This window comes from Podarcis gaigeae (assembly GCF_964106915.1).
Source record: "Podarcis gaigeae genome assembly, chromosome: 3".
Lineage (NCBI taxonomy): Eukaryota > Metazoa > Chordata > Lepidosauria > Squamata > Lacertidae > Podarcis > Podarcis gaigeae.
Window position 1 is genome coordinate 1,807,424 of NC_139680.1, and position 24,940 is coordinate 1,832,363.

General features: G+C 45.4%; 1 protein-coding gene across 4 annotated transcripts in view; it reads left to right on the top strand.

Moving 5' to 3' along the window:
* The window catches only part of CLIC5 (chloride intracellular channel 5), a 70,607-nt gene that overhangs the window by 13,172 nt on the left and 32,495 nt on the right, over positions 1-24,940 (top strand). The window contains exon 1 of one of the 4 annotated variants that reach the window (XM_083730698.1): positions 13,615-13,995. The exons of 2 other annotated variants lie outside the window; for them this stretch is intronic. In XM_083730698.1, the coding sequence (XP_083586824.1) occupies positions 13,933-13,995 (63 nt within the window). In that variant the 5' untranslated portion in view covers positions 13,615-13,932. Of the gene's footprint in view, positions 1-13,614; positions 13,996-16,971; positions 16,994-24,940 lie in introns of those variants that run through there. One more of the 4 variants, XM_083730700.1, reaches the window with a different exon arrangement.

Sequence of the window (24,940 nt, forward strand, 5' to 3'; positions counted from 1 at the left end):
ATGGCTTTGGCTTCCCTCACCAGGGAAGGAGGAGGGAGTAAAGATCTACATTGGGAGCAAGCAGGGAATCAAATAAGCCTTAGCTGACAGCTGAAGTTGGGGGGGGGGGGCTCTCTGAATCGTGCTGGGCAGGTGCAGACCCCAGGAGACCCCGGAGGGCAGCCCCTGCCTTTTCTTGCCTAGTGGTGGAAGGAGACCCACAGCAGCTCCTGTTCACCGAGAGGCTGCTGTGGAGATGGCACTGGGGGCAAGGATGGCAAGGAGGCAGCAGATCTGGGCTCCAAAGAACATTCTGCAGCAGGCAGTGCATTCATTGGAGGCCAGCTCTGTTGCCCCTGTGAATCCTACCACCTGAGGCAGTTGCCTCACTTTGCCTTATGGGAGGGCCAGCCCTGTCGCTAAGCCTAGCAGAGGGAAAGCAAGCCTTTAGACACCACTCTTTTGCCAGTGCACCTTCTGCTGGGTTGCTAGATCGTGTCACCAAGCTGAAGAAAGTTTGGAACAGGGGTCTGTCTGCCCCATCCCATCCATGCCCCCTTTTCAGCATTTATCCTGCCCTCGGCTCAGCCGGCTTTGCTGGAAGGAGAACTTATACTGATGCATCTCTGGCTGAAGATGTAGAACTTCATCCGGACGAGCCCCTTCTGAGCCCAACCAGAGATGTGCCTGTTCCTAACTCCACACATCCTGCTTGATCTGATTTGGATTGCTCCCTTACTTCTTTACTGAAAGGAAAATGTATACTAACAGAAAAAATAGTTTTAAAGCATGCCTATTGTGTTTACTAATGAGAAAAAGTGTTAGGGGAACCTAAGCTAGGATTGTTCATGAAATGTAAAATAAATAAAGACAACAGCACCAACCTGTCGCACTGCTGTCCATTTGTGTACTTAATAGGGACAGAGTGACGGAGCCTTAAGGGGTGGTGCTGGTTCCCCAGCAAGGGGAAAAGACCACCACCAGTGAGCTCTGTCCAACATCTGAAAGCCCTGCGCCCTGGCCTGGAGAGCTTTGAGGGTCCTGCCTTGTGAATGCTTCATGGGAGATGTACTGTGCATGTTGGCAGCCCCCAGTGCCACTCCGACAGAAAATGCATTTTTATTTTATAGCCGATAAGAGTGCTCTCGACACTACTGAACAGATATGATAATATTGGCAGAGCACCTAAGAGATAATAATGCAAATGCTAATTCACACCAATCATTACAGAAAATCCCTGAAAGTTCTGTGGGCATCACATGCACATACCTGAGATACACTTTTAAATATTTTATATGTAGTGATTAGCAATGTTTACTTTCAAAGTTATTTTATTTATTTAGCATATTTATATGCTACCAAACATCCACTGACCAGAACGGGAAACAATAAAATTCCATAAAACCAAGCTCTTAAAACACAGAAACATCATTAAAGTGCAATAGAAACAGCAGTTTAACCATTCTCAAATAATAATGGCACTATTGACCTCACTCAGTAGCTTCATATCGTTAAGTAGCATTGGGGACAGAATAGAGCCCTGAAGGATCCATAAATCAACTGCCATGGGGGGAGGGGGTCAAACAGAAGTCTCCCAGTGCTACTCTCTAGTACCAGTCTGGTGTACTTCCCTAATAAAACAGGATAGTGAAAGATACATTTTACAAGGAGAAAACTCACTAGGCAATCAGCATTGATGGACCTTGATATACAGATATTTGCATGCAAAGCCTATGCATGTTTACTTGGCAGTAACTTCTGCTCTGTTCATTGGTGCTTACTCCCTGAATGTAGGATTGCAGCCTATGATACCAGTTGGTGAGGGTGGGAAGGATGCCCCTGTGAACATCTCCCCCCACAATATAAGCCTGGCCATTTAATGGCCATTTTTAGCTGACTTCATTTATGGTTCCATAATTTTAACACTGTGTCCCACACACAGGTCTGTCCCATATCACACTACTGTAGTTTGCTTTACAAAGACTGTTTCGGGAGAAACCCACAAAGCTAACAAATAGTTTCTGAGTGTTTGTGGCATGTCTGAACTTGCAGAGAATGAACAAAGGTTTCCATGGGGTGTGTTTTATACACAAAATCAAGTGATTCGCAAATCTCTCTATGCTTGCGGATCAGACCTTACATTTTCTCTCACCTGCTCTTTTGCATATCATATTTTATGATGGTATGACCACTTTTAATTGTGAGCCACAAGTTTGTATATTGAGCCAGGGTAGGTATTATAAAAATAGTAAAAATTGCTTATGGTGGGTTGTTTACATTAAGCTGCATGCATATTAAGAGCATTGCAGCACTGCCACATTGTTTCTGCCTGGACAAGAGTTTTGCAACAGTCTTTTTCTTTGGTGATCACTCATAGTCGAGTAAGATTGTCTTCCATGAACATGGTTTTAACAGTGAGTCCATAAGTGACTGTGAGGGCCAATTCTGAATCCACACGTCCTTCCACAATGGGGACATTGGTTTCTGGGCAGGAGTTGATCATGGTGAGGGTTTGCCAAACATGCCTTCCTCTTAGCACGTTTCTCCTTTTCATCCTGAGTTCGAGCATCTTCAAAGTCCATGACACCTTTGGTAAAGGCTGTTCTCCAACTGGAGCACTTGCAGGCCAGTGTTTCCCAGTTCTCAGTGTTTATACTACTACTTTTTTTTTAGAATTGCCTTGAGAGAGTCTTTAAATATCCTGCAGGATGCATCTCACCCGGGACACAGTCTGTTTGTACTACTGCCTTCTGGCAGGAGATACAGAAACATCAAGTCAAGGACAAATAGACTGAAAAATAGTTTCTATCCAAGAGCTGTGGCCTTCTTAAATGCAGTAACTCGATAGTGTGACCTGGGAGTTTGATGGGTGTGGGTGTGGGTGTGGCTGGAATGTGGTTTGTTTGGTTGTTGTTGTTGTTTTGCTTTTGTTGTTTTTAAGGGATGGCATCCAATTTCGTTGCACTTGTGCAATGTTGCACTTGTGTAATGACAATAAAGAATCTATCTATCTATCTAAACCTCTTTTGTTGACCACCAGTATTACGCTTTTCATTCTTAAGTTGGGAATAGAGTAGTTGCTTTGGAAGACGATACTCAGGCATCCAAACATTATGACCAGTCCAACGAAGTTGATATTGAAGAATCATTGCTTCGACACTGGTGATATTTGCTTCTTCCAGTACACTGGCATTAGCTTGCCTGTCTTCCCAAGTGATGTGTGAAGATTTTTGGAGACACCATTGATGGAATCTTTTGAGGAGTTGGAGATTGTGTTTATAAGTGGTCCATGTTTCACAAGCATACAGTAAGGTTGGTAGTACAATAGCTTTGTAAACAAGCATTTTGATTTCCCTCCTCAAACGCTCTGCCCTTCAGTCGGGAAAAGCTGCATTCACAGAACTCTGGCAATGCTGGATTTCGGCATCATTGTTGGCCCTTGTGGAAACGTAACTGCCCATGTAGGAGAAGTGATCCACACTTTTGAACGTTACACCATTCAGTTGGATTTGCAGAGGGGTTGTTTTGTGCTTGTTGGTGCAGCACTTTGGTTTTTTGGATGTTGAGCAATAGGCCAAGCTTTCCTTTTTTAAAAAAATAATATTTATTAAAAGTTTAGAGATTACAAAAAAGAGGGGGGGGAATAAACAGCAGAAAAAAAATTAACAACATAAACATTACAATATATAAAAAGTACACATAAAAAAAGATAAAATTAGATAGAAAAATACAGCAATAACAATAAAAAGAGAAAAAAATAAAACACACATCCAATATTCCATCTCTTTGTCTTTCATTTACTTGTTTCTTCGACCTCCTCACACCTCCCTTTTTGTATTCTAGTTTAGTTATTTGTTTCAGCAAATTCTTCCCATCTTTCTCAATTTTTTTTATCAGATAATTTATCTTAACGGTCTAACCTGTCAGTTAACTCAGCAAATCCTTTTCATCTTTCACAGTACTCTGTCATTCAATTTACCTTAATTTATTTTAACCTTATCTTACGATAAAATACCTTAAATCCTAAAACTTAATACTTATTTATACATAACTCCTAATATCATTTCTACTAAAGCCAAATAATTTCATTCCACCTTTTTTCCTAATTCCCAAAATAAATTTTACCCTAATTCCCAAAATAAATTTTTAAGGCTTTCTTCCAACCTTCATCCAACCTTCCTGGTCTTGGGTTATGTCAGACCTTACTGTCCATTCCATCTAGTCCATCAACCTGGTAGTCTTATGTCCGAGGCTCTTAAGTCTTTTCCATGTCCCTTCTGCGGTTCTTCTTCTTGTTTATACCAGCACCTTGCCTTGTCTTTTGTTGGTCTCTTTCTTAATTTCTTTCCTTTCTCATTGTGGAGCAGGTCTCGGGGAAACTGCAACCCAAAAATATCTCCATCTCCCCTCAACAGATCAGTCCATTCCCCACAGTCCCATTCCTCACATTCAACCAGGTAGTCCAAAAAAAATTTAGATGCATGTTTCAAAGTCCCTCCAAAATTAAGGACCCCCACAACTCCAGGCCCCCTCTGGCCCACTCCAGGTTCAATCTTTATAAACAGTGGCTTATGCTCCTGCAGGGCCTTGGTTCTATCCATTTGTTTTGCTTGAGGTTCAGCAGCAACCTCCTCTATCGTCTTCTGCATTTGCACTTGCCCTGTCAAAACAGGTTCCTGAGTTGGGTCCTGAGTGGTTTCTATATAAGTATTCACTGTTAGTCCAAAATTTTGAACTGCATCAGTCAACAGATTGATCTTCTCATGCATCTGCTCCAACAAAGCGTTTGTCTTGCAAAAAGCAAGCACCAAAACTTCTTCTATATCCATTTTTGTTCAAGGTCAGAGTCTGGTCTCACGATCCTAATCTCCACAGCTGTGAATTCCCCAGATCGACTCCAGCAACAATTTAACAAGCTCCCTCTAGAGGGAACAATTTCCATTTGTATCCATCTTTTGAGGCAAGTCCAGCAAAAGAAAGTTACTTTCATTTTTCAAACTTTTGTTTCTTTTAAATGCAAAAGGTAACTTTGGAATCAATTTGTTTCTCTTCTTTAACTATCTGTCAAAAAACATTCCACTCACAATTGATGGGCTCCCAAAAGTTTCTATCTCTGACACCCCGTTCCCAGGTTTGAGACGGTGGAAATTTATCTTTCTTTACTCTCTCTCCGCAGGCTTAAACAGTTGAAATTTCCCCTCTTTTCCCCTGCTTCCAAGAGGGGTTTTGATGGTTAAAAATGAAGGAAATTTAGGTCTTTATATACGACTTTCCAGACTTTGGCTTGCACAATTTTTTCTTCAGTCTATATACAAAAAGCAGAAGGCGGACTTCCTGTTTAGACCTTCCCGCTTCAATGCCAAATTAAAGTGTTTCTTAATCCAATTTTCCGTTCTACTCACGGGTACTTGTTTAGAGTCCAATTGTCCACAGGGAAAAGTCAGTGCTCTCCGGCAACGGCTGTGCGGCTTCACTCCGTAAAAGTAGTGGTCAATTCAAGACACCGCGCTGCTCACCCCACGTCGCTTCGGAGCCCCGAAAAAGGGGTTTCCCTGCGAGTAGGGGAGGCGCTTCTGGTGTCAGCCCAATCCCAAGTTCCCAGGCTTCCTCCGCCTGGGATTTTTAAGGGGTCTCTGCCTTCGCCGCGGCGGCAAGACCCGATTTTCACGGAGCGGGTTCCTCTGAATCAGAGGAATTCCGCCATTGCCGATGGTGCTAACCCGGAAGTCTCTTTCCTTAAGCTGTGAATATATTTAGGATGGTTTGGAGGTCACCCTCTGAGTGTGCACACACTACGTTGTCCAACTGCGTTGGAAGTTATGGTAACCTTACTCTTTGCTTTCAGCCTGCTCAGATTAAAGAGCTTTGATTTCTACTGCAGTGGGGAGTTTCCCTCTAACAGTTGTAGGATCATGGCAATGAAAAAAATAGAGTTTGGGCAATAACACACCCCCATTTAACACCTGATCCCACTGTAAATGGTTCACTTTGAGAGCCATTGTTATCTGTGATTGTTGCTGTCATATTATCATGGAGGAGCTGAATGATGTTCACAAATTTATCTGGGTAGCCAGTTTTCAGAAGGACAGTCCACAGGGCATTACAAGTTACAGTGTCGAAAGCCTTAGTCAGGTCAATAAACACCATATACATAACGAAGCCTTGACTGTGTAATTGCTTACTCAGAAGAAACATTGAAAGTTCTGAGGAACTATGCTCATTCAGCATAAAGTATTATTTAAATGGCTGCTTCATTGTTTTCACTGCCATTTTGAGGTGCTATATCCTTCCTTCTCATAAACGTGAAGCACGCTGAGATGGCAGTAAAACATGCAGCAGTTTGATCAGAAGCAACTAATTCCTCCGATAAAAGCAATTAATTTTACATATTCATTCCTCTGAACATTGCATTGCTGTTGATTCAGCTGGTGTCTATGATAGGTCTAATTACTGACGACTGTAGCAATAAAGCCTTTTCTTTGGCTCCTTTCTCTGCTGGCTCTGAAAAACAGTTGAGCAGGGAGCAAAGTTTCTCTCAGGCCTCAAGAGCTGATTGGCTGTGTGCTCGATGCTTGATAATATCTAAGAATAGCAAGAGTATAAAAGCTCCAAGCACAGCAAATCAGGGAACTTATTCAGGCAGTAGGTGCTCCTGCGATGACACTCACACGAGAGGAAGCATGAGGCTTCACTTGCTGGCCTTGGTCTGTCACCCCATCCTCGCCTTTCTCGCCCCCCGCTCCACCCCCCACATGGTGTGTGTGTAAAGCTCTGCAGAAGGGAGCCTGCTGTGCACGTTGAGGCTTCCTGTGTGATTCTGCGCCCTTGTCAGGGTTCTCCTCCATGTGGGGAGTCCCTCTGTCTGCCTACTTCAGAGCATCCACTCCAAAACAGGACCCGGTCAATGGGGCTGTGACAGAGGAGGCCGGCCAGTGAGCCTGGTGCTGCTGTCTACCTCATGTGAGCGCAGTTGTGTGAGCACTGAAAGGTGCTTTTCCAAACATATTGCCAGTTGCATTGTGCTAATTTCATGTCAGGATGCATCCAGGAGTGATGAGCCCACACTGGAACTGCATCCATCCCATTTTGGGCAGGCCTCAGCTGCCTCCATCTTCCAGCTCTGGGGATGCCAGGGGCTGTGGGGATTGGTGGACAGCTGGTCTTTGTGGCAAGCAGTGTGCTGCAGACTGGCCACTGGACCCTCCTGGACAGGAAAGCTCCCCTGTTCCCATTGAGTTGTGATTGAGCAACACGGCCTTCCTGTCGTCCTGCAAGTTCCTCTTCTATCCTGACTGCTGGCTTTCGGTTTCCAGCCTCTGGCTAATCTCAGACTGCTGCCCATGGCTCAGCCTTGACAGTAGAAACCTGTTATTCCTTCCTGAAGCTAAAGGGCTCTGCACTAAGTGGCCTGTGTGAAAGGCCTCTTTCCCGTGTCACTCACTTCCTGAGAACAAATGACTGTGCTGACTCCCAGAGAGGAACCTGTAGTGTCCAAACCTTTGGCTCACATTTAAGCTCTCTCCTCCATAACCATGACCTCTTATCTTGGCTACAGTTGATGGGACTTCACCACAATCCTGGAGTCAAACTGCATACTAAGCCAAACCTTGACTTAGCTGCTGCTGCTGCTGCACCTAAAAGGCTCAGTGAGGAGCAGCGTGCCTGCAGTCTCCTCTTCCTTTGGAGCCAGCAGGTTCATGAGTTATTGTTAAGCCATGATTTGGACATGCAAACGTGGCCACAGTCCCTCACAATTGCTACAACAGTCAGAAAAATCATTAAGTGGTCCACCAAGACCCTCAATGGTTTTCAAGTGGTCCACATGAGGGGTTGGAGTTAGGGAACCATGGTTTCAGATTGCTTTAAAATGATATGTGAAAAAGGACTAATTAGACTGGCAAAGTTTGTGGAAACTTTAGCACAAAAGTATCAAGGTGTGACATTAAAAATGAATAAGGGCAGCAGATCTCGAAGGAGAGCAAGCGAGTGATACTCCTCACTAGGTCAGCAGTCGGGATATTATTCATTTATGGAAGGTATGCAGCACTGCCAGCACAATGCCAGTCAAACCCCTGAGCTCGTCATGCTCACTGAGCAGGCTCAGTCCTTACTGGGCTGTCAGGGTTCCCTTCCCTCGCAGGGCTTTCCCTGCTGTGCTTCTGCAAACACCCCAGTTCTCCAAAGGCTACTGGTCCCTCTTCTTCTTCTGTATGGTTGATTCTATTTTGGCCACCAGAGGATCCATACTTGGTCAATGAGTCCTCTTTTAGTATATAGGACCCTGCACACTGGCTCTTCTCACTCTGTTGGATCTGTGCTGGAATGAATTGTGAAAGAAGCAGGAGATGACCATTTCTGATCTGCATGGATGTCGATGGTCATGTGATACTTGCACAGACTGGGATAGGCACAAGCCAGGAACTTCAATGTAGCGTTATGTACGTAAGAGAATGCAATGGACTCAATGCTTCTGACTCAAAGGCTGCAGTCCAAGATTGTCGTGTCCATCAGCCAGATCTCTGGTGCTATGCAGATTAGTGCAGCCGTGTGTCATGGAACTGATTGCCTAGTGGGGTAGCTTCTCTTTGTCAACAGCAGTCAGTCCTATGGGACCGCCTCTCCTGGTCTGCCCCTCAGAGGACCTTAATGTCCACAAATAACAACACTCTGGAGGCCCCGAGCCGCAAGCTGGTTAGATTGGTCTCAACTAGGGCCAGGGCCTTTTCAGCACTGGCCTCGACTTGGTGGAATGCTCTGTCACAAGAGACCAGGGCCCTGCGGGACTTGACATCTTTCCTCAGGGCCTGCAAGACAGAGCTGTTCTGCCTGCCTTTGGTTTGGACTCAGTCTGACCCTTATGTTTCCCTCCCCTTATGGTTTTGATTTATGGGCTACTACTAAAATGAGGCCGCATTTTAAATTGTATTTTAACCCATATTTTAATTAACATTTTTCCCCTTTTCTTCCTATTACGTTTTATTGTAACTTCATTGGTGTTAGCCGCCCTGAGCCAGGGAGGGCAGGGTATAAATATTATTATTATTATTATTATTATTATTATTATTATTAGATAGGACTGGTGCTATATGCCTGCCGGGGGGGGGGGGTTCAGAAGAAGATGAACTCAGGTGTGGAAATGTACTTCTGTGCCCAAACCATTTTAAACTAGAGGCTCATCCAGACTTCCTTTTGCACGTACTTTCCAAATAAAACTCTGTATCTCTACCCTTAACATCCAGTTTTCTAAGTGGATCCTTCCTGGCAGGTATTTGGGGGAGCATTCAGTCAAGTGAGCATTCAACCCAAAATAATACATCCCTGCTGCAGGTGAACCACCAGCCCATATTATATGAAAGATTTGCAAAGTTTGTCATCAGGTTTCTTTTCCTTCTCATCCATTCGGGTTTTTTGGCCACTGGTATAAAACAGCAAAATAGTGCCCTCTGGAAGCTGTAACAGGAAACAGCAGGAGTGAAATGAAGACTTGCTGCAGTGCTATTTAAATGCATGTGTATACAGTTAGGTTCTAAATACCGGTAATCACATTAGTAGGTTTCCCAATACATGAACTACAATCTTGTGGCTTCTATATATCATGGAATCATAGAACCATAGAGTTGGAAGGGACCCCCAGGATCATCTAGTCCAACCCCCTGCAATGCAGGAATCTCAGCTAAAGCATCCATGAGAGATGGCCATCCAGCTTCTGTTTAAATACCTCCAAGGAAGGAGAGTCCACTACCTCGCGAGGGAGGCTGCTCCACTGTCCAACAGCTCTTACTGTCAGAAAGTTCTTCCTGATGTTTAGTTGCAACCTCCTTTCCTGTAACTTGCAGCCATTGCTTTGAGTCCTGCCCTCCAGAGCAGGAGAAAACAAGCCTGCTCCCTCCTCCATGGGACGGCCCTTCAGATACCTAAGACGGCTCTCCTATCTCCTCTCGGTCTCCTCTTTTCCAGACCAAGCCTACCCAGCTCCTTCAACCGTTCCTCATAAGGCCTCATATGTACTGAGATTCACATGAGCAGGGGCTCTGTCCACACAGGCAGAGTGTTTTTCTCCTTCATAGTCATAGCTGTCAACGTTTCCCCTTTTTAAAGGGAAATTCCCTTATTCTGAATAGGATTCCTCGCAAGAAAAGGGAAAAGTTGACAGCTATGTTCATAGTAGAGAATGGAGAGCCCTTGCATATATATGTGTGTGCCCCAAGTTACAAGGAGAAGTGGAAAACTCTCAATATTTGCTAGGCAGGTTTTGCTGCTAACAAGGCATTTACAGACAAACGAGCTTCTGAGAGGCTTGAGAGGTGAGATTTCCCCCCTTTCTTTCCTTTTGTTGAAATTGGGCAGGCTTCATCCCCTCAGAAGGGGTGACAATTTGTGTGAATTGCATCCAAATTCTGCCAAAAAAATCAAAAAGTTATATAGACTTTAGTTTTACTTTTTTAAAAAACAAAACTTTAAAGGTTCCCTGCACCTGAAGACTTGGACAGGTTTAAACCACTCTGAAGGGGCTTCTGTGCATGCATTTCATGCACTTTGGCCCCAGAGGGAAAAGCCTCCTTTAGCATCTCCATTATGATGAACAGGTAACACTGAGGCTTGTTTTACATAGAACAGCTTGAAAGCAGAGAGTGGTAACTTTCTAAAGAGAGATTTTTTAAAAAATGTGCAGATACACGGTGAATTGGGGGGGGGGAGGGAGGGCTGTGCTCACTTCAGCATATACAGGACTTTAGGTAGTAGTTACGCAACTGCTGAAAAGCTTTAATAGTTTTCTTTACAATACAGCAAGCACTAAGTGGAGCTGGCCATTTAATCTGGTTTCCCCATAGTGACCATTGCATGATAACCAGCCCTTGGCCTTGTTTTTAACAACTGGCCAAGGGCTTCTTTTGCTGCAGCTTTCCTATCTGTTCTCTGTGAGCAGATACTAGAGCTGACCAGGCTCCCTCCAGGGCTGCCTGCTCCCTTGCAGAGCTGCCGCTTGGTGAATGGGCTCCAGGAGAAAGGGGTCCACATGGCCCTGCCAGGGCCCCCTGCCAACCCTGCCAGGGCCACTCTCCAGCTGCTCTCCCCAAGCAAATGCGCAGGGAGAAGAAGCAGTCGTCTCGCCTCCTTTCCCTCTTCCACGGGGCAACGCAGCAGAGATGCTGGGGGGCTCCATGCACCCTTTGTGTAGAACCCCCAAGCTAAAGGTTGCTGTTCTTTTTTAAAAAATTATTTTTTTGTGCAGTGATGTGCTTTATGCTTGGCCCTGCGCTCACCTTATCAAAAGTCTTTGCTGTGAAGTCGTACTTAGCTCAGGCCTATGAAACATGATCACACCTTAAAGATGAGGTACAATGAAGTTTTCTTGCACAGAATGTGATTATTCCATTTCTTGAGCAGCCTTCCTGTTTTATTAATGTGGTGACATGATCATATTCTGCTGTATACTTCATAAGGGCAAATGCCGAAGCCCTTGCAGAGCTGAGTTTATATTCATTTATATTGTGTAATCTGAAACCTGGATTGGTATAATAACTAATTGGCCTTGCTCACCAGCCTTTTCTGATGCAGTAAGATGAGCGTGCACTAATATTTATTTCTTAGTAGATTATTCTGAATGCATTATCAAAAGAAAAAATGGTCACCAATAAGACAGATGTGACCGAAGTTTCATCCCTTTGACCCTTGTCCATCTTGGCTGCTTAATGAGTAACTCCTAGGGTTATTTGTTGCAGTTTTTAATGTCTTAACATATTTTACACTTGCTGCCCCTAGGCTTGTGTTTTACTTTGTTTTAAGGGTTAACTGTATTTTGCTATTGCTTTTAGAAATTGCTGCATTACATTTTTAATTATTACATTATTTGGCTTTATTATTATATTCTATGCTGCTCTTCAGTAGAAGAGTTGGATACAGTCAAGCCTTGGTTGTCGAACGTAAACAGTTCCAGAAGCCCATTCAGCTTCCAAAGCGTTTGACAACCAAGGCGTGGCTTCCAATTTGTTGCAAGAGCTTCCTGCACTCAAGCGGAAGCTGCGTCAGACGTTCAGCTTCTGAAAAATGTTCAAAACCAGAGCATTTACTTCTGGGTTTTTGGTGTTAGGGAGCCGAAATGTTTGAAAGAGCTGTTCAGGAGCTGAGGTTTGACTGTATAAATAAACTGTTGCTCTTAAGTTTAGCTGACATTTAAGTGATTCATGGATGTAATATGACAACACTTAGGCCATCTTCATAGACCGGTCAGGTCTATGAACATAGGGATTTTGTTGTTCTTGTTAGAAGCAATGGCAGTGAAACATAGTTCAGATTTGTTCAGCCACAATTCAGATGAGCTTTGCGTTGACATACACAGAACAGGTGACAGAGAAGGTCGGGGGCTGGAAGAGCACCGTGTGTTGATCAGAACAGGCTCACTGACGGGACTTCTAGGCAGAAGAGTTCTCATTCGGCAGGTTTGTACTTTGCACTTGTCTCCTTGTCTCTGGCCCTGGTCCCTCTTCCACTTCTTGCTGCCTATCAACACGGCTCTCCAGGTGTTGAGGAAGAGGTCTAAGTGTGGGGCTGGAAGATTCCCTGTGACTTCAAACCTGAGGGAGGAGGCAGAGCTTAACCAGTGTGGTGTTGTCATTCACCTTCACTGAACCCTATAACTCTTTGAAGGAAGACTGTGTGAGAGGGGGATCATAGATCCACAGAACTGCAGCATTGGAAGGGAACATGAGGCTCATCCAGCCTAACCCCCACAATGCAGGAATTTTTCAGCCCACGTAGGGCTCAAACAGACAACCCAGAGATTAAGAGTCTCAAGCTATATTTTTCATATGTATACACCCAGAGGACTGCAGGTCACCCATCCCTGCTTTAAATGAATGGGAATAGCCAATTTATACATTCCAGTTGTTTTTCTGTAAAAATGCAGAACACAGGATGAAGTAAGAACAGTATAGGAAAAAAACATTATAGTTGAAATGTAATACCTAAAAAAGATGGATTATGCTCTTATTGCTAAATAAAGTTCAACTAGTAATATGCAATATAAATGGCTTGCAGCCTCTTCCCACCACCGCTCGAGAATTCTAAGAAATCAATATATCAATACAGTTTTGAAAGCTTTGATCTCAAAATGTAAGACAAAAAACTGCAGGAAGATTCCTTGCCCACCTTCCCACTCCCCACTTCATACACACATTCTATGTTCCCCAAATGGTCTCCTCTTCCCTGCTGCATTGCATTTTATGCATATGTCACATTACTCTATGAGTTTGCAGAGAGCCTCTCTGCAGCCTGCCTCTGAATAGGAGAATGAATGAAAGGCAGAGAATGACATGTTTTGTTTTTAGCTCTGTGAGCCAGCAAAATGAGCAGCGTCGGCAGGAACCTTGGGGTGCACGTCTTTAGGTCCCCTCGAAATGTGTGCAATGGAAATAATATGCTTTGGAAGATAACATTGAGATTTAAGGAAACACTCTGATATCATTTTGTAAAAGCTGGGGCAGAGGGAAACACGTGGGGGATGGATTTCCATATAATGCTGTGAAGAAAGTATTTGTCCTGAGGTACCAATAGCTCTCTGCTCTCCTGTGAGCTAACTCCACCCTCTTCTCTGGCACGGGGCTATTTTGGGCTGGCTGTGTGAGCCAGAGCTCTGACAGATGAGCACTCTGAAACACAACGCAGCACAGTTAGCACTTGTTGCTCCTGTGAACCATTAAACCGTAGCAGAGTCTTCTGATAAGTCCTCTCCCCGTTTTTGAAAATTCTCAGCTAGGAAATTTATTTTCTTTGCTAATAGAAGTTTCAGAAACAGCAAAGAGATGGTTTAGAGGAGGGGAAGAAAGCATTGCAAGGCTTCTCTTTCCCCCCTTATTATAAAAGGAAGCTTAGCTGTTGTGGAGCTGGAACCTTTCTTGCTTTGTGGTGTAAGCAGAACACCTCCTAGCTTGGGGGTGGGGGGGTGGGTAAAAAATGACAGACTCATCTCCTGCAAATGGAGAAGGAAAGGACCCTGAAATCGAGCTCTTTGTAAAGGTAGGTGAGACATGGAAATGTTTTAACTCTCTTGTCAGCTGGGCTTCCACTGAATGCACTGAACTCTCCTGCTGCTGCCTGGCGGTGCTGACTTTGACAGCTCGGTGTTCCCTTGGAGGTGTTTCAGTTTTGTGCTTCTGTTCTCTTGCTTGTTCTTTTGTGTGCTGTTGTTTGCCTTCCTTCCTGCTTATTGCACTAGTCTTTGTCGTCTACGGTGCCACAATCTCCTCACTCGCGTGGGCCAGGCACAGTGGCGTAGCGTGGGGGGTGCAGGGGGGGCCGGCCACACCGGGCGCAACATCTGGGGGTTAGGGAAATCCATGGGTTAGGGGGCGCAAATCCATGGGTTAGGGGGCGCAAATCCATGGGTTAGGGGGCGCAAATTACTTGCCTTGCCCCGGGTGCTGATAACCCACGCTACGCCACTGGCCAGGCATGCCACAAAGAGCCTTGCTTCCGTCTTTTGAATTCTGTATTGGTGTGAGAGAGAACGTGTCCCTCTGAGGAAACAGGAGGGAGGGTCTCGTCCCAGAAACCCCTTTGGCACCACACACATCTGCATGTGAAAAACTCTGTGAACCCTCTCCCCTTCAATATATATTTGCAGTGTTACCATTGTCCATGCAGAAGTAAAAATATAGGCAGATTTTGCTATTGTGTGGAACCAGTTCACACTGCTGGAGTGTTTTGGTCATAGCTTGGTTCCACTTGTGTGAACTTCACTGAAAATGGTACTGACTGGGACAAAATGAAAGCTTTTGTGGCTTTTTATATGTGAAGTATTTTCACACATGTTAAGTCACTACATGTACCTCAGGCAGGTAGAAGAGCAGAAGTTCATCAAGCCGCTCAGCTTGGAAGCAGCAGACACAAGACACCTGCAGGCAGATAGGAGCAGCATGTTCCTCACCCTCCGTCTCCACGCTGAGTAGGGTTGCACTTGTCACACAGCTTGCAGTCACGGGGCCTGCAGAGAAATGCTACTGGTCAAACCGTGTGCTCCCATGTGGTCTGGGCAAGTGGTGCTGCCCCTTTTCCTGCTAGACAGGGCCCTGTGGAGAGCAAAGGGAGAGCAGGAAGGCAGCATCGGAAAGCAACCAGCAGTGGCTGCAGCACATGGAGGACGTGGTGGGTAGAGAGTGCTGCTGCTTGTGTGCTCTTTCCGTTTCTCTGCCTCGGCCTTCCTCCCTTGGAGCCTTCCCTGAAGAAGGTGGAGTGTGTCTTGGGACTGCTCTGTTCTGTGGGCCCAAAGCAAATGTCTCCAGTCGTTGCAGTGGTAGGAGGGGAGATGCTGTTATTTACCTGCAGGTGAGAGCACCTGCTTAGCCTTGTGTCTGCTGCCTGGGAGACCCCAGTCCCAGCTGTTGGGGGCAGGGCACAGTTTTCACATATGGCAAAGGAAGGGGGACACATCTGCAGCAGTTCTGCTTTGTAGCGTAGCTCCCCCTCTTCCCTTGCATACCTGTATGGGGTGATTTTTCTTTGACCCCCCCACTTATAGGAACGGGGGGGGGGTGTTCGTGTGTTGGATACAAGGTATCCATAAGCATTCTGGAAAGAGAAATGTTATCAATATGCTCTTATAGGTACAGTGGTACCTCGGGTTACATACGCTTCAGGTTACATATGCTTCAGGTTACGGACTCCGCTAACCCAGAAATAGTACTTCGGGTTAAGAACTTTGCTTCAGGATGAGAACAGAAATCGTGCTCCGGCAGTGCAGTGGCAGCAGGAGGCCCCATTAGCTAAAGTGGCGCCTCAGGTTAAGAACAGTTTCAGGTTAAGAACGGACCTCCAGAAGGAATTAAGTTCTTAACCCGAGGTACCACTGTATGTCACGAGACCAGGCTGCTTTTGTCCAGGGCCCTTCTGGTTGCCCCCACCCAAGTCTCCCCTTGCGTGGTCGGTGTGCAAGTGAGAGGCCAGAGAGAGATGGGCTCATGCCATGCACTCCGTCCTGCTGTTGATGTGCTTTGGTTGGTTTTAGAGTTTGTCTGAATCCTGACAGCGTGGGCAGGGGAGGAGGCAGTGGGTAGCACTATTGAGTTTTTTACCTTTACCACATCCAAAATCAGTGAAATGTCATGCCAAGAATTGGGGCAGGACCAAGGTCTGGTGAAATACAGGAATTGGCTCACGTTGTCCCTCATCCTGGCATGTTCTGGCCGCTCTGGGGTGGCCCGGTGGTCCATAGTGTGACCTGGCCCCAGGGCATTTCTGCTGGTGGGGGCATCTCTAGAGGGGGGTTTTATAGCAGGGCTGCCACCCAGCTAGCACTGAGACTTTGGACCCCCTTCCTGGGGAAATAGGGCTGGTCCCCCCTCATTTCCCTACTATTCTCCAAGAGCCACTTAAGATCTATTTATTCACTTGGGTCTTTTGAGAATTAAATGTATCGGGGATCCAGCAACTGTAAATTTGACACTGTAGTTTTTAAGAATTGATGCATTTTTAATTTTTTTGTTGTTGTGAAACATTTTGTAATGGTGTTTTAAATACATTGTACACCACCCTGAGCTCCTGTTTGGGAGGAAGGATGGCATAGAATGAAAATAAATCTGGAGTATAGGATTGCACCCACAGTTTCCTGTCTCTGCAGTGTGAGTGCAAATCTGTAACTGATATAAAATTAGGGCCGAGACAGAAGTTCTTCTGTCTCCATCTGGTGGTGTTATGGGAGGATCAAAACCGTGCACGCTCCATGGCCTATTTTTTCCACAGTGGCATGTTTTGTGGGCCTGGGGGTGCTGCTGTTCCTGGAGCCCGATGAGCCTGGGAAAACACCAGTGCTTTTTTCTGAGGGTACTCAGGGGTAAGCAGTATTGGCACCTTCTTTTTCTAGATGAAAAGCAGTGGAAAACACCATTTTGTTTTCTTCCCAGCAGCCTCCAGAGTGAAGGGAGAATGCTTCCTGTCCTCATTCTGTAGTCTGCTGGAAAGAAAAAATGAGGGTTGCCTCCTGCTACTGAGACGCTGAGGAGAGCAGTCACTGCTGGTGGTAAGTTTGGAGCATCTCCCATGATGGCAGCAGGGGGAAAGCATGGCTTAGTTTGGGGAGGCATTTCAGCTCATCAGCCCTATTTAAGGTAGGCTCTTTTTAATTGCCCCATCCATCAGTGTGTGAGAGAGGAAAGGGGGTGGGGGGAGAGGATAATGGTGAGTACCAGCAATGTTTTTTCTAGAAAAGAAGCACTGCAAATACATGCTATGATTCATAGTGCAAGTGATGCTGAAAGGTGCTTTAAACATCATTCGTGGAAATTCTCATATACACTTATCTAGATATTTTGTATGAATGGAGAATGTTTTGGCAGAAACAATAGTAAAATAATCCACCTAGTTTGGGAGACAGATCTGTACAATTGTATATTAAGGCCATTATGACAAACTCCCCCATTGTATTATTGCAGAAAAGCTGCTAAAATGTGGGCTAGACAAGGTAACTGTTAGGTGGATTTGTACCAGTAGCTGGTTAACTGACCAAACCCAAAGAGTACAATGGTAACTTGGTTGTTGAACTTAATCTATTCCGGGAGTTCGTTCGACTCCCGGAACTGTTCGAAAACCAAGGCCCGGCTTCCGATTGGTTGCAGGAGCTTCTTGGACTCATTTGGAAGCCGTGGAAGCCACGTTGGACATTCAACTTCCCAAAAACATTCACAAACCGGAACACTTACTTCCAGGTTTGCAGTGTTCGGAAGCCGATTTGTTCGGGAGCCAATCCATTTGAGAACCAATGTACCGCTGTACCCATGAATGGTTCCTTATCATCCTAGAAAAAGTGACCTGTGGAGTGCCGCAAGGTTCTGTTATGGGGCCATTGTTGTTCAACGTCTTTATAAATGATGCAGATGAAAGAATTGTAGGGATGCTCATCCAATTTGCAGATGACACCAAACTGAGAAGGGTTGCTAATGCTGCAGAAGACAGAATCAGAATGCAAAATGATCTTAACAGATTGGCGAAATGGGTCCAAGCTAACAAAATGAATTTCAATAGGGACAAATGTCAGGTTCTGCACGTAGGCAGGAAGAACCAGATGCATAAATATAAAACGGGGTACACTTGGCTTACTAGCAGTACATGTAACTGAGTTAAGATTAAAAAAGGATGTGTACAAAAAATGAAAAAGGGGGGAAACCATCAAAGAGGAATTCAAACAAATAGCCAGCACGTGTAGACACAAAGTCAGAAAAGCTAAAGCACAGAATGTACTCAGGTTTGCTAGAGAGGTTAAAAGCAACAAAAAAGGCTTTTATGAGTATGTTTGTAGGAAAAGGAAGAACAAAGAAACAGTGGGGTCACTCAGAGGAGAAGATGGTGAAATGCAAACAGGGGACACAGAAAGGGCTGAACTCCTCAATGCCTTCTTTGCCTCAGTATTCTCCGATAAAGAAAACAATGCCCGACCTGAAGAATTTGGAGCAAATGATTCAGCAGAGGAAACACAGCCCAGAATAACTAAGGAGATAGTACAAGAATACTTGGCTAGTCTAGATGTATTCAAGTCTCCAGGGCCAGATGAACTGCATCCAAGAGTATTAAAAGAACTAGCAGATGTGATCTCAGAACCACTGGCAGTCATCTTTGAGAATTCCTGGAGAACAGGCGAAGTCCCGGCAGACTGGAGGAGGGCAAATGTTGTCCCTATTTTCAAAAAGGGGAAAAGAGAGGACCCAAATAATTAACGCCCAGTCAGTCTGACATCAATACCAGGGAAGATTCTGGAGCAGATCATTAAGCAAACAGTCTGAGCACCTAGAAAGGAATGCTGTGATCACCAATAGTCAGCATGGATTTCTGAAAAATAAGTCATGTCAGACGAACCTGATCTCATTTTTTGACAGAATTACAAGCCTGGTAGATGAAGGGAACGCAGTGGATGTAACCTACCTTGATTTCAGCAAGGCATTTGACAAGGTGCCCCATGATATTCTTGTAAAGAAGATGGTAAAATGCGGTCTTGACTATGCTACCACTCAGTGGATTTGTAACTGGCTGACTGACCGAACCCAAAGGGTGCTCATCAATGGTTCCTCTTCATCCTGGAGAAGAGTGACTAGTGGGGTGCCACAGGGTTCTGTCTTGGGCCCGGTCTTATTCAACATCTTTATCAATGACTTGGATGATGGATTCAAGGGCATCCTGATCAAATTTGCAGATGACACCAAACTGGGAGGGGTGGCTAACACCCCAGAGGACAGGATCACATTTCAAAACGACCTTGACAGATTAGAGAACTGGGCCAAAACAAACAAGATGAATTTTAACAGGGAGAAATGTAAAGTATTGCACTTGGGCAAAAAAAATGAGAGGCACAAATACAAGATGGGTGACACCTGTCTTGAGAGCAGTACATGTGAAAAGGATCTAGGAGTCTTGGTTGACCACAAACTTGACATGAGCCAACAGTGTGACGCGGCAGCTAAAAAAGCCAATGCAATTCTGGGCTGCATCAATAGGAGTATAGCATCTAGATCAAGGGAAGTAATAGTGCCACTGTATTCTGCTCTGGTCAGACCTCACCTGGAGTACTGTGTCCAGTTCTGGGCACCACAGTTCAAGGACACTGTCAAACTGGAACGTGTCCGGAGGAGGGCAACCAAAATGGTCAAAGGCCTGGAAACGTTGCCTTATGAGGAACGGCTAAGGGAGCTGGGCATGTTCAGCCTGGAGAAGAGGAGGTTAAGGGGTGATATGATAGCCATGTTCACATATATAAAAGGATGTCACATAGAGGAGGGAGAAAGGTTGTTTTCTGCTGCTCCAGAGAACACGGAGCAATGGATCCAAACTACAAGAAAGAAGATTCCACCTAAACATTAGGAAGAACTTCCTGACAGTAAGAGCTGTTTGACAGTGGAATTTGCTGCCAAGGAGTGTGGTGGAGTCTCCTTCTTTGGAGGTCTTTAAGCAGAGGCTTGACAACCATATGTCAGGAGTGCTCTGATGGTGTTTCCTGCTTGGCAGGGGGTTGGACTCGATGGCCCTTGTGGTCTCTTCCAACTCTATGATTCTATGATTCAATGGCTTCAAGTTACAAGACAGGAATTGCTGACTAAACACCAGGAATAACTTTCTGATGGTAAGAGTCATTTGACAGAGGAACAGACTCCCTCAGAAAGTGGTGGGCTCTCCTTCCTTGGAGGTTTTTAAACAGGTTGGATGGCCACCAGCCATGGATGCTTTATGGAGATTCCTGCATTGCCAGGGGTTCTCACTATGAAGCAAAACACTTGTAAACATGGCATGGGAAAACTCAGGGCCATCTGATGAAGCAGAATGTTGTGAGATTCAGGACAGATTCAGGAGAGAGGGAGACTTGGAAATGTATGAAGAAGCTATGAATTGCAAGCAAATTGGTAAAGAGGCATCTTTAAAATTTGAAGTTGGGAGAAATTGGCCATGTATTTTAAAGAGCAGCTTCTTACTGCTACGTTCGAGAAAGATAATGGTCCCTTCATATGGGATGCATTTAGCCTTTCCTAAAGGAAAGCCTGGTACTGCAGAAACATGGGCTTGTGTAAGGGACGCTTCCAAGCCATTTAGCCTTTCCTATGAGGCATTGACATTTTACTATGGTGTGAAAACAGAATTGCTCCTATAGTAATGTTAGAAACTGTTGGGTTATGGGCAGCTGGTGCTAAAGCAAAAGTCAGTAACAATGTTCCTACCATTTGACTTTTAAATGGCATATAAAAGGCCTGCATAATTTGTGGCCCACGAATTCTAAAAGCATTCTGACAGATATTTATAGGAGCCCAGCAGAAATTGCTCTTGCTGCTCCCCTGGTACTGCAGAAACATGGGCTTGTGTAAGGGACGCTTCCAAGCCATCTGCAGGCTACCGGACAGGGATATCGAGCCTTCTTTCGATTGATGTGCCACACATTTTACAGACATGCCCCCCATCCTGAAGTTGTATACACCAGAGTTCACAAGCCTCTTTGACTTGACAAGCCCCTCTCCCAGTGGAGGAACAAACTCCCAGTGGCTGCATTTCGTTGTGACTGTTTCACCTCCTCTTTCAGAAGCCTCTGCAGGCTGGTTGTTGGGAATCCCAAGTGGGGAGAGTGTTGCTGCACTTGTGGGCGTCTGGTTGGCCACCGTGTGCTGGACTTCATGAGGCCTTGGCTGGTCCAGCAGCGCTCTTCTTGTGCTCTTACGTGAAGTGTGTGGCTACCTCTGAAGTGTACGCTTAGAGACAAGGCACTTCAGTGCCGCCAGATGTCGCCCCTAACAATTGCCCTCGCTGCCTGGGGCTGATGGAAGTTGAAGTCTCACAACTTCTGGAGTGAAGAAGGGTGGGGGAGGCTGGTCTAGTGGTTAGAGTCCAGTACCAAGGGAGACTCAGGTTCAAATCTTCACGATGCTCATTAACCTTGGACCTGCCACTTTGCCAGCCTGTGTCCTCTGGCTCTAGCCCCCAGTGACTGATTGTCCCCCCCACCCCCCCGTTTGGAGATGCCTAAAGAGGATATTATTTCCGTTGCTGTTAAAACACTTCCTACCAACTCTAGTTTTTTGCTAATTATAACTGCTTTAATAAAAGCAATAAAATATAGAGGGAATGAATAGGTGTGTAATATCCAGTTGTTTTGAATGAAAACAGCACATCTTCCCCTCATTTCCAACAAATATTGCTGATTTGAATATATGTGGTTTGCCAGTTTTAGTAGAGTCATGCATCAAACAATACAAAATAATGTGGAAATTCTCTTTTAAAGTAATGCATAGATAGATATTTGGCCCTTTACAAAAAAATGTTTCCATTGAGAAATAGAATCTGAAATTTCTGTACCTTGCAGTTTCACTATCTTGAGCTAAATTGGTTAGCCGATCATTCAACATCCCATCCTTGTCTAATGATTTTTCCCTCCCCAACAAAGTCATTTCCCAACATTTCTATCTCTTAAATCTATCTCTTTAACCTACCAGTTAAGTCATTATTATTACTTTTACTTAAGTTTATTATGTCAATGGGCTTGTAATTTTAGTTAACCAAGGTTGTAGTTTTACTTTTGGCCTGAGAACTGAACATTTAAAAGTCATCTCAATGAGTCCTTTGGTCCTTCTAACCCAGTAATGGTTACAGGCTGTGGCTATTTAAGATCTCAGGCGCTGGTTTTTCGTAGCTTTGCTTCCTGTTATCTTTTAACTGAAGAAGCAAGTGACTGAACCAGAGACCTTCTGCACACAGAGTACATGATCTGCCCACTTGAAACCCCGTCCTTGTTCTTACTGTCCCCTAACTCTCCTTGTATCTCTATCTGCCCTAAATCTTATTTGCCTGTTTTGCCGCTAGCCTTCCTCTCTTGCCTAATTATACAGGTCTCCAGTGCAATGGGACGCAGGTGGCGCTGTGGGTTAAAGCCTCAGCACCTAGGACTTGCCAATCGAAAGGTCGGCGGTTCGAATCCCTGCGGCGGGGTGCGCTCCCGCTGCTCGGTCCCAGCGCCTGCCAACCTAGCAGTTCGAAAGCACCTCCAGGTGCAAGTAGATAAATAGGGACCGCTTACCAGCGGGAAGGTAAACGGCGTTTCCGTGTGCGGCTCTGGCTCGCCAGATGCAGCTTTGTCACGCTGGCCACGTGACCCGGAAGTGTCTCCGGACAGCGCTGGCCCCTGGCCTCTTGAGTGAGATGGGCGCACAACCCCAGAGTCTGTCAAGACTGGCCCGTACGGGCAGCGGTACCTTTACCTTTACCAGTGCAATATTTATAGACCACTTTGGTCATTCTTTTTGGTGTATAATTCAACCAAATTAATAAAGTCTTGCTGGCCAGAGGAGACGGAAGGGAAGGGTTTACAAGGGGACTAGAGAAAGAATGATGGAGGAGGCTCAGCAGCAGTTTACTTTTCAAGCCTCAGGGTGCTGACCTGTGAAGCAGCATGACTGGACGGGGAACTGGCATCCCTAGCAGGAGACATTCAGAAGACTTTAATCCAGGCAGTCTATTGGTTGTTTTCTTGTAGTGAGAATTACACAGTCAAACCTCGGCTCCCGAACATCTCCGTTATCGTACGTTTTGGCTCCTGAACGCCGAAAACCCAGAAGTAACTGCTCCAGTTTTTGAATGATTTTCGGAAGCTGAATGGCTTCCGGGGAGTTTTTTCTTTTTTCTCCATTGACTTTGCTGACCGCCCTTTGATCCTCGGTTGTCAAATGTTTCAGAAGTTGAACAGTCTTCTGGAACGGATTTCGTTCAGCAACCGAGGTTTGACTGTAGTAGTGCAAAGGGACAGGTATTTGGCTTTGGATGCAAAGGTTTCAAGACATGGAGAGGTTCCGTCCTTCTATTGCAATTGCTGCAATCATTCACAATAGTTTCCAGCAATTTTACTTTTTCTGTGCACACTTGTGCTTGCGTGGTGTCTGTGTCCCTGCTATCTGCATGCTTCTAAACTGTAGTGCCGGTTTTTGTGTCACGATGCTGTGATGGAAGTGAAGCTCCTGGAACTGCGTGAGGCTAAGGAGAAGGCAGAGGTCATTCCACAACAGTAAATGTCACAGGGATCATTTGACATTGCATCCCAAAAATATACTGGAGGGATTTTGCAGAAGGTCAGCAGAAAGCGCTCTTTCTCATGATAGGAAGTTCACGGTCACGGTCAGTTTGGTAGACAATTGCATGGTATAGTCATTTGGTGAGTGGACTACTCTGAAGTAAATGGCAAATGTTTCCTTTGGCCTCAAGTGAGGGAGCATGAAATTCCAGTTCGGCAAATATGCCAGGGGAGAATGTTGCTTCTTAACATGCACTTTTCACTAAAAAAACATAAATAACTGATAGAAAACATTGCTGTTTTATTGCTATAGTGTAGTATGTTTGGCAGACCTGATTTTGCAGACGCTGTCGTAATCTGCAAGGGATTCCCACATGACAGGGCTCATGTTGCCAGCCTTCATGTCACCTTTGCAGACATTTTTGCAATACAGGGTGTGCAGGACTAGCAGGATGCTCGCAAGTGTGCCCTGGGGGAAGGGGGGCTGGAGTCTGACTTGGGAGAGGGGGCCAGGGAATTGTGGGTACCTGTACTAGCCAGGAGGCAAAAGAGAGGCAAGGGAAGCTTCAGAGTTGGAGGATGGAGCCCAGGATGGGTCAGAAGAAGAGGAGGAAGAGGCAAGTCAGGCAAGGGAAGGGCTGGGTGCTTCCCCCCTCTCTCTTGCACCACTGTCTCCCAGAACCAGGAGGGGATTGAAGGGGGAAGAGCAGAGGGAACTTCCATGCAGGGGTAGTCTCTGGCTAAGTGCACACAGCCTGTCTGCGGCAGATACACAAACTGGTGGCCCCCTGTTGCTGCAACTGCTCCATAGAGCGCAGACCTGGGAATAGCTGCCTAGATGCTCCACGTGTGTGTGTGTTGGGGAAGGGTGTTTGGAGCCATAGGAATGACTGGAAGTGTCCCCTTTTGGCTATCTGCTGTGTGCATTTCTTTGGCTGGGCAGTGGCTGTGGCACAGAGTTGGCCTGCCAAGAGGCCTGGTGCCTGAAGCCAACTCCCCATTCAAAGGACATGACCAAAGCAGCACTGGCATCGCTGAGACAAGAATGTGAACATGCAGGGGATGTGGGCTTGGGACAAGAGATGGATCTTCAGGATGAGATTTGGAAGGCTGCAGTATCCAGGCAGGATTGATCAGCACCTCTTCTTTCAAAAATTAAGCAAGGATACACTGTGGCAGTGACTTCTCTAGCGGTATTTCAGAAATAAGTGTAATTGCCAACAGCAAAACCTTCATTTTTTAATCCATTGTTGTAAACTGTATTTCTTCTGGAGTTACAACTTTCAACACTGCTCTGCACTGTATTGATATATACTGTGCAATTAACAAAGTTCCCGTTACTGTGATGACAGCTGGTAATGAATGATATATCTTGCAAGGACTCCATGGGAATCCAGTGCATTTATTTATTGTTTATGGGGAAGTACCATAGTTCATTTC